The sequence below is a fragment of the Octopus bimaculoides genome, chromosome 5 (assembly GCF_046866305.1).
Source record: "Octopus bimaculoides isolate indiv1 chromosome 5, ASM4686630v1, whole genome shotgun sequence".
In the NCBI taxonomy this organism is placed as follows: Eukaryota; Metazoa; Mollusca; class Cephalopoda; order Octopoda; family Octopodidae; genus Octopus; species Octopus bimaculoides.
In genome coordinates, this window is record NC_142932.1 from 126,960,453 (window position 1) to 126,976,437 (window position 15,985).

At 36.9% G+C, this 15,985-nt stretch overlaps 1 protein-coding gene across 1 annotated transcript in view; it reads right to left on the reverse strand.

The window, feature by feature from the left end:
- The window catches only part of LOC106867834 (transmembrane 7 superfamily member 3), a 47,228-nt gene continuing 31,243 nt past the window's right edge, over nt 1–15,985 (reverse strand). The window contains exons 6-10 of the mRNA XM_089353061.1: nt 15,853–15,933; nt 13,536–13,688; nt 11,759–11,856; nt 9,933–10,095; nt 1–7,881 (exon numbers count right to left, since the gene is read on the reverse strand). Coding sequence (XP_089209187.1) covers nt 7,589–7,881; nt 9,933–10,095; nt 11,759–11,856; nt 13,536–13,688; nt 15,853–15,933 — 788 coding nt within the window. The 3' untranslated portion in view covers nt 1–7,588. The remainder of the gene's footprint in view (nt 7,882–9,932; nt 10,096–11,758; nt 11,857–13,535; nt 13,689–15,852; nt 15,934–15,985) is intronic.

The following is a 15,985-nucleotide window of genomic DNA, read 5'->3' on the forward strand; positions in this document are numbered from 1 at the left end:
TTATTTATAAAATTTTGTTTATAAAATTGCAAATGTACATCCAATTGTTTCATAAGCAAGAAGGGGAAAAGCTTTTAGTCACATCAGACAAGACAAGTATATTTTATAGAAGATTGAAAAGACAGTCACATGTTGCTGATTAAAGTTCAAAAAAACAAAAACAAAAAAAAAAACATTTGACAAGCGCCACATGAATATGTAAGCTGAGTTTTCAATATCTTGCATAATTCAATCACAGAATATTTTGTTTACATATTGGGTTTGTGTCAATAGAACAGAAAGATTTTCATGGTATTGAAAAGGGATCCAAAGAGGAAATATATACTTTGTTTCTTAATTCAATGCAATCATTTTCAATAACATATTTCAAGCACAAAATGAAATACAAAATTAAAAAAAATTTTTATGTTAAATGGTTGCTTTTTCAAATATTTTTTTATATATCTTTTTTACTGTTAGATAATATATTTTCCTTATTTTTTTTGTTTGTTTTGTTTTAATTTCAGAAGCATTTCATCAATAAAGTTCACAAATATCTCTGGCTGTAGTAGACTTAACTCGAAAACTGGTTGCTTTTGCATTAGATTAGACATAACATGTATGTTTTCACAATTAGCTTTCTTTTTTGCTTGGCTAATAATAATAATAATAATAATAATAATATAATTATTATTGTGGTTCACTTGTTACAAAGACAGAAAATAAGATGTTTCTCATCAAAATATATCATACTTTAAACAGCAAAAAGAATATTTGAAACCAAAGAAACTAGTGATGGTTTGTAATTTACAAAACTAAAAAAAAAGTAAAGTAAAATAAAATAAATTTGTGGTCCCTAACCCTTTAATATTTGGATTATTCTGCTTATTCATTCGCATTTTTTAAAATTAATCATTAATTATCTTGTAGCTTCAAGATTCTGATGATGTGGTAGTTTATTTTTTGAATGACATTGTAGGGAAAGTGTGAGGGGCCAGATTTGGTAGAATATTTTGGCTGGATATGGCTAAAGGGTTAAAGATAGACTGAAGTTCTGTTTCACCTCTCTTTACGGCACAAGAACCTGTCCACAGACATGGCAAAGCAATCAAATTTTGGGACAAAGATTATTTGGTGTCCACAAGAAGAAAAGTTGAATTGAATTTTTTTTTCTTGAGACACATCTAAGAGAATGTACTGTCGACATATTCCAGTCATTTTTTTGTCTTTTGGAGGGGAGGGAAAGGGGATTAGACTTTGTTTTTATTAACAAAATATTTTTACAGGAAGAAAAGAAAGAAAAAAACATTAACAGTGTAAAAAAATCACATTTATCAAGAAAAGAAAAAAACTACTTTATTAAGGAAATGAAAAAAAAAAAGAAAAAAGTGGGGGTGGGGGAGTTAAGAACCAGAAGATGGGGGAGGGAGTAACGGATTGTACACCAAATGGCATGTTTAGCCAGAGATCAGAGACATGATTGCAAAAGCATTGTTGTAGAAACAATTTCACTTAGTTTTTCTATTATTTTGTTAAGATGGATTTGCTTCACAAAACTGGATCTCTAACTTAAATGAAATTTGAGCTATTTTTTACAAAAATCCTGTAATAAAGTTTTATTTCAAATTCTATAGAGACCAATTGTGCCTTTATCTTTTCAGAGTTGATAAAATAAAGAACAAGTCAAGTTATTATAGAAATGATAAATATTAAATTAATAATGTCATACCAAGCAACATGGAATAAAATATGTCATGTGCAACAAGTTGGAGTTTAATTGGACATGATAAAGAGATTTTGCTGCAAAAGTATTCCTGGGAGAAAATTCTCCACCAAGACTTGTATAAAAATACACATTGTATTTTGGAGCTGTGACACCATTTGATTGTAGGACACATGAATTTCTACATCTTTGCACTTCATCAATCACTAAAATCAGCTCAATTGTGACTGAGTTGGTTTCTTAGTTCAATGTGTTTGCACAAGTCCAGTGGAGAATTTTCTCTGCTAACTATTCCTGTAGTAAAAAGGCTCTTATACCATGTTGCAGTTACACTGGAATGTATTAACCGTTTAGCATTTAAACCTGTCATATCAGCTCAAATATGCTACCTGTTTTACAGGTAGCATATTTGAAGTTTCTAGAGTTTAGAAATGGAGTGAAATGTCTTCTAGACTCCTACGCTGCAATGGGCTGTCGGATGTCACTAAAAGTCCATTTCCTTGGTTCACATTTGGACTTTTTTTGTAGAGAACCTTGGAGCAGTGTTTGATGAGCAAATGGAACACTTTCAAGATATTGCATCTATGAAACAACGATATCAAGGATTTTGGAATGCAGGAATGTTAGCTGACTACTGTTGGATGTTATACAGGGATGAACCTGAGACAAAACACTAGAGAAAGTCCAAATCCCAAAGATTTTAAGTTGTTATGCATTTAAGAGTATTCTAACTTATTTGTACACAATAATTTTAATTTTGTACAATAAAAAGCCATGAAATGATCGTATCTTGTATTCAATATACTTTATATAGACATGCTTTACGTATCCTATAAGTTAAAACAGTAGGTATCATTAGCATGAAAATGTGACCCGATAGAGGAAATTGGGCTTCAGATTCGTAATCAGCATCAAAAATTTAGCCAGAAAAGTCAATCAGCAACTCTGATGATTAAAAAAAGTTTCATTTTGTTGACCAGTGTTATTTTGAAAATTACACTGTAAGGTGTAATCTGATGAGAGGTCAGATCAAACTTAAAACAGGTAGAATATTTTAGCTGGATATGGCCAGTTTCAATGCTAAAGGGTGAATGTCTGCTTCTCATTGCTGATATTTCAAAAATAGTAAAAACACATTTGAACTTACACAATTTAACAGTTGCCACTTGGTTATTTACAGCCAAAAATTTGAAAATGTATATACAATGATTTCAATGAAAACACAAATTTATTTCCACCGCAACCTTATAATGTTAAATGTTGCATTCATCATAGAATTGGTCAATTCAATTAGGAACTGACTGTATTTGGTCTTTTCACAAAATATATTCCCCAAAAATATTTTGGAAAATGATTTATCATAACTTTTCTGAATGAAATGATTAATAATATTTTTATAGTTTTAATATCATTCATATCATCAAGAAACATCTAAATACAAACATGAAATGGAATGTATGAAGATGAATCAACAGAGAACAAAAGTGCAATTGAAACCACAAGTGTTTCCTTCAGTTTTAGTTTTTAAAACAAATTATTAAGATTTTGGTTTTACAACTCAAATTTTTAAACAAAGCATATTTACAAAGATTAATATCTCAAAAATAGGGCTTAATATCACATCGTTTGATTTTATAAAATATCAGATAAAAAAAACCAATGTTTCATCCATTATATAACTTACGTAAAAAGAATCATTAATTTAGAATATACATTGCATGTATATATGTGTGTGAGAGTGTGTGTGTGCATGTGTATGTATATTATATCTGTATATATATATATATATATATATATATATATATATATATGAAAGTGCATGGCTCAATGATTAGAGCATCGAGCTTACAATCGTGAGGCTGCATGTTGTGTTCTTGAGCAAGACACTTTATTTCATGTTGCTCCAGTTCACTCAGCTGTAGAAATGAGCAGCAACGTCACAGGTGCCAAGCTGTAATCGGCCCCTTTGCCTTTCCCTTGGATAACATCGGTGGTGTTGAAAGGGGAGGCCGGTATGCATGGGTGACCACTGGTCTTCCATAAACAACATCGCCCGGACTTGTGTCTCAGAGGGTAATTTTCTAGGTGCAATCCCATGGTCATTCATGACCGAAAGAGGTCACACACACAATATGTGTTTGTGTATATGTGTGTGTGTGTGTGTGTGTATAGATAGAGTTATAATCCAAGCTGTGTCCTTGTGAAGCACATCTGTGTATTCCAGTATTCCAAAATTACACATAGATGTTATGTGTAATTTATTGTGTGAGGCGTACATAACAGTTCATAACGACTGGAAAATAGAATTTTGCAGAGTAATTACATTATCAAAACAGGAGATTGTGAAAGAATTTATTCACTCTCATTCAGAAAATCAAATATTATTTGATTCTCTGTCTGAGCAATTTCTATCAGGAGAAATCTTACATGTTTCTCCTACATTTACCATTTTGTAACTCTGATTAGCAAATGAAACATTTGTAGTAGTGAATCAATACCAAAAATTTATTCCAATCTCTAGTTTCGATGTGTGTGTGTGTGAATTCTTTTATTCTTTTACTTGTTTCAGTCATTTAAGTGTGGCCATGCCAGAGCACCACCATTAAATCGACCCCAGGACTTATTCTTTGTAAGCCTCGTACTTATTCTATTGGTCCCTTTTGCTGAACCGCTAAGTTATGGGGACTTAAACACAACAGCATTGGTTGTCAAGTAATGTTGGGGAGACAAACACACACACACACACACATGACAGGCTTCTTTCAGTTTGCATCTACCACATCCACTCACAAGGCTTTGGTTGGCTTGAGGCTATAGTAGAAGACACTTTCCCAAGATGCCATGCAGTGGGACTGAACCTGGAACCATGTGGTTGGGAAGCAAGCTTCTTACCACACAGCCACGCCTGCACTTATATGTGTATGTGTAGTAACTTGGGCAAGTGTCTTCTACCATAGCACTGGGTTGACAAAAGCCTCATAAGGGGAATTGATAGATAGAAACTAAAAGAAGCCCATTGTATGTTTGTGCATGTGTGGGTGTACATGTACATATACACAGCTTATACACATGTAAACACACACACACACACACACACACACCAGGTCCGACTTGTGCTATGGTTGAAGACACTCACCCAAGGTTTCATGCAGTGGGACAGAAATCTGAAACCGTTTGGTCGGGAAGGGAATACTCAAATATTTATAACTGCAGCAATTTGATTTGATTCCTGTAATTAAGTTTTCCATGGATCAAGTTTACCACACCCATGGCAAATATATGAAATTTTGAGAGAGAGAGAGAGAGAGAGACTGTGCACATGCACATGTATACACATACGTGCATATATATATCATCATCATCATCATCATCGTCGTTTAACGTCCGCTTTCCATGCTAGCATGGGTTGGACGATTTGACTGAGGACTGGTGAAACCGGATGGCTACACCAGGCTCCAATCTAATTTGGCAGAGTTTCTACAGCTGGATGCCCTTCCTAACGCCAACCACTCAGAGAGTGTAGTGGGTGCTTTTACGTGTCACCCGCACGAAATATATATATATATATATATATATATATATATATACATATATACATATACGAATTCATATACATATGTATATGTTAATTGCTGGTAAGGACATTGTATTTCGCTTTGCAACCATAATAAGTATGCTAAATGTTTATAAATCAATATTGTGCCCTACTTCTGTGTTAGCAATGCAATCTAATCACTTTTAAGTTACTTACAAACCTCTAATATACGTGGAAGTGTATTTTGACTGCAAAGCGAAAAACAATGTCCCAAGCAGCAATTTTATATATATATATAAGCCAGTATGCTCCGTTGGATGTGTAATGTCAATGTGAATACCCGTCAGAGTGTAAGTATCTTGAGAGAAAAGCTGAACATTAGAAGCATCAGTTGTGGCGTGCAAGAGAGACGATTGCGCTGGTATGGACATGTGGTGAGAATGGAGGAGGATAGCTGCGTGAAAAAGTGCCACACCCTAACAGTTGAGGGAACCCGTGGAAGAGGTAGGCCCAGGAAGACCTGGGCTGAGGTGGTGAGGCAAGACCTTCGTACATTGGGCCTCACCGAGGCGATGACTACGGACCGAGACCTTTGGAAATGGGCTGTGCGTGAGAAGACCCGGCAAGCCAAGTAAGATCGTTGCCAGTGCCCCTGGACTGGTTCTTGTGCGGGTGGCACATGAGATGCACCATTTTGAGCGTGGCCGTTGCCAGTACCGCCTGACTGGCTCCTGTAGGATTTTCGAGCGAGATCGTTGCCAGTGCCCCTGGACTGGCTTGTGCGGGTGGCACATAAAAGACACCATTTCGAGCGTGGCCGTTTTCGTGCGGGTGACACGTAAAAGCACCCACTACACTCTCTGAGTGGTTGGCGTTAGGAAGGGCATCCAGCTGTAGAAACTCTGCCAAATCAGACTGGAGCCTGGTGTTGCCATCCGGTTTCACCAGTCCTCAGTCAAATCGTCCAACCCATGCTAGCATGGAAAGCGGACGTTAAACGATGATGATGATGATGATGATGTTGATGATATATATATATATATATACATATATACACAAAGGTAAACAGAATTAGCAGTTATAGTGACCGACTAAGAAATAAAATATCCGTATTTACTATTGGTATCAGTTACCTATGCTATCCCTGGGCCTGGGTATGCAGGCACACTATGGTCGTAGGGTACAGGTAACAACAGAATAAACAAAAGTTTATCAGGAATCAAATTTAAATGATGACAATCAATTTGGACCACATCTGTAGATTATTTTTTAATAATAAACATGATGTAACATGTCACAGAAATGTTATGTCATGTTTTTAGTATTAGAAAATAATCTACAGATGTGGTCCAATTTGTTTGTTTGTTGATCTAAAATTTTCTCCATTTTCTGATTATTTAAAGTATATATACATATATATATAAATTGAAAGGTATAATGAATAAACACTCCAATCGGTCAAAACAACTTTATATCGTTCCCAAATTATAAAAAATCGAATATAAATATATATTGAAATAATAGGGCACCCATTGGTAAAACCCAATAGTATAAAATATACACATATACACAAATAATGGAATAACGAGAAATGTGAAGTTTTCACCTGATAAAAAGGTGTTACTGTTGGATTTCCTTAATGGATTGTACATGAACAATGTGAAGCAGCATCCTTTGAAACGATCGTAGAGTTGGGCATCAATGGACTCTGTTCTGGTTTCCTTACACTTTATTTTTTATATTTATACTCTTGTATTTTTATATATTTATATTATTTTAGCTTGACTGCCTTAAATTTCTAGTCATCTTTATTACGCATGAATTTATTTCATATATTTTTCTTCATTCAACTTCACTCGTAAAACCCTTTTAGGTTTTATTACCTTTTATTTGTGTATATCTGCATATTTTATACTGTTGGCTTTTACCATTGGGTGCCCTGATCTTTTAATATATATTTATATTCGATTTATGATAATTTGGGAATGATACAAAGTTGTTTTAACTGATTGGAATGTTTAGTCATTATACCTTTCAATTTATTTCTCCTTTTACCTCAGTGTCACCTGAGCACTTCCAGCTGCAGTCCTATTTTTATTTTTGCTCTTCAGTTTAACAAAATTGCCTTTTGGTTTAACAAAGTTATAAAATTATCTTCTTATACATGGGTGTGTGTGTGTGTATGTATACAGACATATGCATCCACATGTAGACACTTACAAACACACACTCACAGTACATACAACACTGTTTTACACAGGACACTTTTCAAATGCATTTCAATCAACAGAGTCTAAAAGGTATTAACTAGAAAACAAATGATTCTGAAAGACAAACAGACATATCAGAGCTCATTTTGGTGCTGGAGCTGATGTAGTAAAACCTGGAATAACAGTATAGGACGGATATGGTTGTTGGTTGGGGGGAACAACCCTTCCGACTGTTCCATATCTGCCGATTGGAGGATTATCTGGTAGGAGAGGTTCACGTTCGTTACCAACTCGTGGTCGGTGGGGTTCATTTCCATTTTGGCAACAGAAAACGTTATTGGCTGGTGGAAACGGAGCTCTTCCTTTTTCAGAGTACAACTGGAATATAACACCGGCAACGAAGAAACCAACCCAAAGCCCAGCAAGAATGATATCTGGAAAGAGAATGGAAAAGTGTTGGTGCTTGTTTCATCTGTGATGTCCAGGACAACATTTAACATAATGTTTTCATTGATATTTTCTCAAGACATTTTCAAGTAATATTCCAAACCTACGGTTTGAACTCGTAACCTATAACTATACCAAGTCTGTAAAACTTATTATTTTAGATTAGAGGCAATGAGAATTGGATTTGATATCAAGCTAACATTCACTAATGATATTGTCTCTAGAGCAGCGAGCTGGCGGAACCATTAGCATGCTGGGCAGAATACTTAGTCATTTCATTGGGCTTTACATTCTGAGTTCAAATTCCACCAAGGTCAACTTTGCTTTTCATTCTTTCAAAGTCGATTAAATGAGTACCAGTTATATACTGGGATTGATGTAATCGACTTACCCCATCCCCTGAAATCACTGGCTTCATGCCAGATTTGAAACCAATATTGTCACTAATATGCTAAGCTGTATTCTTTAGATTAATATTGGTTTCTCTCATCTTGGATGCTCATCATCTTAAATGTTTCCAGGGGACAATAGCCTGGAAGACAATTGCTACATGCATCAATCCATGCCAGCATGGAGAACGGACGTTAATCGATGATGATGATGATTGTAGTTGTGAGGTTAAGAAGCTTATTTTCGAATCCTATGGTTTCAAGTTCAGTCCCACTGCATAGCAGCACCTTAGACAAGTGTCTCTGACTATAGCTCCTGGCAGACCAAAACCTATTGGCTGCTATAGACAGAATCTGAAAGAAGCCTATTATGTATGTGTGTGAGTGTGTACTTGTCTTGAGATGATGTGGTGGCTGTAAAGAAGCATCACTATCAAACAAGAAAAGTTATTCTTCTGAGAAAAATGAGTGACCAACAGCAAAAATAATCTGGGTTGGAAACAGATGAGGCTTGGAGATAGGAAGGACATCTGGCTACAGAACATCTGCTGCAACAAATTCTATCTAACCTAGCCTTTTGCTTCCTATGGAGCATAGACCATCAACAGCTTCTCCCTACTGCTCTAGTTCCTGTCTTCAGGGCCACTCCCTCAGTATGTGGGATAGGGGGCTGAGAGTACACCCACATTCCTGAGGGAAGGCCTTCATCTCCCAGGTCATGCTGATTCTGAATTGTCTTCAATGCTTCTGTAACTTTGTATTTCTTTCTCTAGGGAGGCATGTTGACTCAATGCAAACCTATTTTTATCTCTCAGAAGAGGTGATCCATATTAGTCTGGCCTCCGTCCTTTGACCAGTCCAGTATGGTGGGGAGGAACCCTACCAAGAGCTTGCACTGCTTTGACACAGCTCTCTTAGGGTCACACTGAGGAATCTAAGCCACTACACTGCAACAAGGGCTGGACCTTGTGGTGAGTCTTATCTATGTAAGCAAAGAGAAGTGGATGCTAAATCAACGAAGATGAATACCAATCAAAAGACAGCTGGAGTGAACATCCAATCGAAGGAAAACAGTTGGAAAAAAAAAAAACATTAAGACAGGCCAAAGTAAATAATAATTAGCAAATAATATTGTTTTCATTATATTGTAAATATAATATATTGAATACTGCTATTTAATAATTAAAAAAAAAATGGAAATTGTACAATTGTAAGAGCTAAAAAGAATATAGCTGGCACTCTGTCAGTTATAACAATGAGGCTTTCAGTCAATCCGATCAATGGAACAGCCGTGAAATTAATGTGCAAGTGGCTGAGCACTCCACAGACATACATACCCTTAACATAGTTCTCAGGGAGATTCAGTGTGACAGGATGTGACAAGGCTGGCCCTTTTAATTACTGGTACAACTCACTTTTGCCAGTTGAGTGGACTGGAGCGACGTGAAATAAAGTGTCTCGCTCAATGTTGTGCCACTGGGAATTGAACTCACAATCTTATGATCATGAGCCGAATACACTAACTATTAAGGCACAGGCCTTCACTCCTAAAAAGATTAATGATAATAGAGATGGCAGAGATAAGGGCAACGATGAGGGTGGTGATGAGGGTGGTGGTAATATTGAAAAAGAAAAAACAGGAAACTTACCATTTTTCTGAAATGGTGTTACTACCAGTGCTTTATTGAAGTCGGCATAGATCATGTGGTGGAATGAGTTCAGGAATATGTACCTAATGATGCCATATGTGAGGATATCGATTGAAAACACTATCGCATAGGATCCGACAAGAGCACAGCATATGATATTCAACTGTAAAACAAGGAAGCAAAACAAGAAACTATAATATATATATACACACAAATACATATACATCATCATCATCATCATCATTGTTTAACGTCCGTTTTCCATGCTGGCATGGGTTGGACGGTTCACCTGGGGTCTGGGAAGCCAGGAGGCTGCACCAGGCTCCAGTCTGATCTGGCAGTGTTTCTACAGCTGGATGCCCTTCCTAACACCAACCCCTCTGTGAGTGTAGTGGGTGCTTCTTACATGCCACCGGCACAGGCGCCAAAATAAACTGGGAACGGCCACGATCAGTTGGTGCTTTTTATGTGCCACCGGCACAGAAGCCAGTCAATGGCGGCGCTGGCATCGGCACGTTCGGATGGTGCTTTTTACGTGCCACTGGCACGGGTATCACAACTACAATTTTCATTTGATTTTTATTTTGATGTTGATGTACTTGACTCAATAGGTCTCCTCACTTTATTTGCCGGGTCTTTGCAGTCACAGCATATCTCCAGAGGTCTTGGTCTTTCGTCATTGTCTCTGTGAGGCCAACATTTCTCTCAGAGCAATTACACTCTGTCGTGTGTGCACACTGACATTACACATCAAGCAGATCATGCTAGCTTCATTTCTTTTGAGCCTACGCATGTCCTCCGCAATCACGGCCAATATTTCACTGTATCATAAGAATGGTCTTCCCACAGACCTAGTGCCCCTAGCAAGCTCTCCGTAGAGTATATCCTTGGAGATTCTACCATCTTCCACATGACTAACATGTCCAAGCCCTCTCATATGTCTTTGTGTGAGGAGTGCAAACATGCTTGGTATTCCTGCTTGCTTGAGGACATCTTTGTTGGGGACACGATTCTGCCATTTAATGCCAAGGATATATATACCTATGTGTGTGTCTGTGTTTGACCCCCACCATTGCTTGACAATCGATGTTGGTGTGTTTAAATCCCTGCAACTTAGTGGTTCGGCAAAAGAGTCCGATAGAATAAGTACTAGGCTTACAAAGAGTAAGTCCTGGGGTCAATTTGTTCAACTAAAGGCAGTGCTCCAGCATGGCCACAGTCAAATGACTGAAACAAGTAAAAGAATATATATGTATATATATATATATATATATATATATATATATATATATATATATATATATATATTTATATATATATATATACACACACACATACATGTGTGTGTGTTTTTGTGTCTGTTTGTCTCCCACCACTGGTTAACCACTGATGTTGGTTTGTCTACATCTCCATAATTTAGAGGTTCTTACAAAAGAGACCAATAAAACAAGTACCACACTTAAAAAAAAGTGCTGGGGGTCAATTCATTTCAACCAAAAATTCTTCAAGGCAGTGCCCCAGGATGGACTCAGTTCAACGACTGAAACAGGTAAGAGATAAAAGATAATTAGAATTTAGAATTTGGGCTGGAACTTTGGAGGAAGGGATTCTTTGATTAAATCAACCTCAGAACTGAAACGGTAGTTTATCAACCTTGGAAGAATGAGAACAAAGTTTACCTTGGCAAGGTTTAAATACAGAACCTAAATAGTTATTCACAAGTAAGAAAAACTTATTTATATGTAACGATAAGATATGAAAATAATTAAAGAATCTAAAGCAGGATACTTGCAATCATCTCATTTGCGATTCCTTATTTTACTTACCAATTTTGTGTAAGCCAAAAATATAACAGGAAGCAACATGGTTCCAGAAGCGAAAGTCATGCCATAGTTGAAATCATTTTCCCAGTATTTCAAATTACCTGGAGTAATGAGACGAAAGACATTGGGAACATGAGTATTTAATAATAATAATAATAATAGGTCACAGAAAACGAGAAAGCAACCATACTCTGGGATATGCCAATACACACAGATAGAGAAATTAAGGCAAATAGACCAGATATAGTTGTCAAAGATCATGAAGAAAAAAAATGCTTTCTAATTGATGTATCAATACCAGCAGATGACAACGTTTCCCTAAAAGAAATGGAGAAACTTTCAAAATACAAAGACCTGGAAATAGAGGTAACTCGAATGTGGAATCTAAAAACAGAAACAATTCCTATCATAGTAGGTGCCTTGGGTATAATAAAAAAATATTCAGACAAATACATAACAAAAACACCAGGACTTACAAATATATATAACATACAGAAAATTGCACTACTGGGTACTGCACACATTCTACGCAAAACACTTTCAATACAGTAACCATAAGAGCACCACAGCACATACCCAAGGCACACAGAGCTGCGCTCGGTAGTGAAGTGAAAGCACGTTATAAAAATAAAACTACTGAATAATAATAATAATAATAATAATAATAATAATAATAATAATAATAATAATGATAATAATAATATGATAAAGGTGGTAGTAGTATCAATAATTGTCGAAGACCTGGGAACAGCGAGTAAAAATCTTGAGAAGTACATGAAAAAAATAGAGGCTGCAATAAGGGTGGAACACTTGCTTGGAACAGCACTGCTTCGAACCACTCGAATACTCCAGAAAGTGCTCAAAAAATAAGAAGTGTTACCTTAGTTCACTGGTAGTGAACAGCTGACACCATAGTACATCTCCAACGTTAGAATATGTGCAAAGGCAATAATAATAATAATAATAATAATAATAATAATAATAATAATAATAATAATAATAATAATAATAATAATAATAATACTTTCTACTGGAAGCACAAAGCCTCAAATTTGGGGGAAAGGATTAAGTCAATTACGTCGACCCCAGTGCATAATTGGTCCTTATTTAATCGACCCTGAAAGGATGAAAGGCAAACTCGACCTCGGCAGAATTTGAACTCAGTACATAAAGACAGGCAAAATACCGCGAAGCATTTTGCCCAGTGTGCTAATGATTTTGCCAGCTCACCGCCTAAATAATAATAATAATAATAATGATCTGGCTTCCTATTCTCTATCTCATGGTCGCACTGAATCATAAAATCCCAGAGGATCTTTGCATTATCATTTTTAATGGTGCTTTTGGGTTTATGTTCATACCACTTTTTTGCACTTCCAGTCCATACTTGTTGCAAAGTGTCCAATAGGATCCTATCACCTCACTGCCTTAACATCAAAGTTAATGCTGGTTTCAAACTTTGACACAAAGCCAGTAATTTCGGGGGAGGGGGTAAGTCAATTGACCCCAGTATTCATCTGGTATTAATTTTATCAACCCCCAAAAGGACAAAAGGCAAAGCTGACCGTGGCAGAATTTGAACTCAGAACATAAAGACAGACAAACTGTTGCTAAGCATTTTGCCCAGCACTTTTTAACAATTTTGCCAGCTTCCTGCCATGATGTAACAAAATATGGAATTGTATGGTTTTGTCATTCTACCATTTCTGCTACTGAGGAAGACACTAATAAACATTTACCAATGTAAAGGTTGAAAACATTTCTTGAAATATCTACTTACCAAATGGTGTGAAGAAAAGTATGCAGCTCACAAGATAACCAGCCACAAGACTAACCATAAGCACCGATATGACAGGAATTCCAAGACTGGTCCAGACCAGCAACCACAGCACACCGCCGACAAAGGCCGAGATGATGTCAATACTCAGCACAACTGGAAGACAAGGCATAACAAGATGTATCAGAGATATATGTCACTAGGAGGAGGAGGAGGGAGAAGGCAGAGGGGAAGAGGAGGTGGAGGAAGGAGGAGAAGGGAGAGGGGAGGTGGAGAAAGGAGGAGAGGGGAGGAGGAAAGGGGGTGGGGTGTAAATTGAGTGTGGGTGGTCATTACAAACACTGTTTCATTATTATCAGTTTACATTTAGCTGTTGAGAAGTGAAACCATAACTACCTTGGTTATTTCTTTACTGTCTCTTTGATAAAGTTTATAAACCCAAAAGATAAAATCCTTATCGATTCTTTCCATTGTTTTCTTTTCCATTATACACATTCTTTGATTGTTGCTGCTTTGCTTTGTCTTTCTATGCCTTTTACTCCGGGTGTTTTACTTGCCAAATTTCTTATATTATGCATCTGTTTGGCTGCTGTTTGCATCGTAAACTTCATTTTATTTGTGTATTTCAGTTTGTCTCTCTCTCTTTCATCATTATCATCATCATTTAATGTCCGCTTTCCATGCTAGCATGGGTTGGATGATTTGACTGAGAACTGGTGAAACCCGATGGCTACACCAGGCTCCAATCTGATTTGGCAGAGTTTCTACAGCTGGATGCCCTTCCTAACGCCAACCACTCCAAGAGTGTAGTGGGTGCTTTTAGTCAGGCAGTACTGGCAACGGCCACGCTCAAAATGCTGTATATTACGTGCCACCTGCACAGGAGCCAGTCTGACGGCACGCAACGATCTCGCTCGAATGTTTTTTTCACATGCCACCAGCACAAAACCCATTGTACGGACATGCTAGTCTATCACTTGGGATATCCAAGAAACATTTGGAAGACTTCAAATTCACCTGACCCTAATTAAATATTCTAAATGACTTGAAATACCTGTCCTGCCTTGGTTTTTGTTGTCCTTTTTCCTCTAATATATACCAGCTAATATGGAAGCCTAATACGGATCTCCAGCCTCAGTTGTGAACTTGGAACCTAACGGATGACCAATTATAGCACTTACACATTTAGATCACCAGTGAACTAAACCCTTCATATTCTTATATACATATTGTCCTGTCGAGAACTTAAGAACCTCTTTAGTGCTGATACTATGATAGCATTCACCCAGTACACTCTACAAAGTAGTTGATGTTAAGAAAAACACTCAGCCATAGAAATCATATTAATATAAGATACATGAGTGAAATGTAGTCCCTGTATCTGTTCAGAAGGGCATTGATTCTAAAGAAGTACTGACCGAAACTGTGGTCACCAATTGCACCTATGCCAGCAATAATAGGGGATACAAAATGTTGATAACATTCAAAATGTATACATTTCTATTTTTTTGTTTGTTTTGATTTAAAGCAAAGAGAAAGATGCAGTGTCCAAAAAGCCTGCACCAGACTTCTGTGACTGTTTTGGCAGTGTTTTTACAGCTAGATGCCTTTCCTAACACCAACCACTCAGCAGAGTGGACTTAGTGCTTTTTACGCAGTACAAGCACAGGCGAGGTCAGTTTTGGCAAGGTTTTTACAGCTGGATGCCCTTCCAAACTCCAACCACTTCACAGTGTAGATTGGGTTTTAAGTGGCATCTGCACTGACAGGGTCACCAACTACATCAGCTGATACCTAATACCTTTTCTCCTTCTTTGGTGTCTGAGACAAGTAAAGAAATGGATTGTCAATAAAAAAATTCAATGAAATTTTAGCCTTCATTTGGAAGTGTTCTTACTAATTGAGAGATGTGAAAGTTAGGATAGAAACTTATTTGACTGAGGCCAATGTGTCAAACCTCTGCATGGAATGACTTTTGTCTCTCAGCTCTCCAAAATTAACATATGTACCAGTAATATATTGGTTTGAGTCAAGAACTTATAAAATATTTTTGCTCCATATTTCAAATAGTTTCTCATCATCATCATCATTTAACATCTGCTCTCCATGCTGGTATGGGTTAGACGGTTTGACTGGAACTGCTAAGCTGGAAAGCTGCACCCGGTTCCAGTCTGATTTGGCAGGGTTTCTATGGCTGGATGCCCTTCCTAACACCAACCACTCCAAGAGTGTAATGGGTACTTTTTACATGCTACCGGCATGGGTGCCATTTACACCGCTAACAGCCATGACTATTTTTCATTAATACGCAGTTTTTTACCTGTCAAGGAATGTGTCCAAAGAGCGCTGACTGTGATGTGTGCAATAAGGAAACCAGCAATCGCTCCAAATATAAACAATTCTGAAAATAACAAAATAACAAACATAAATACTACTACCAATAATAATAATAA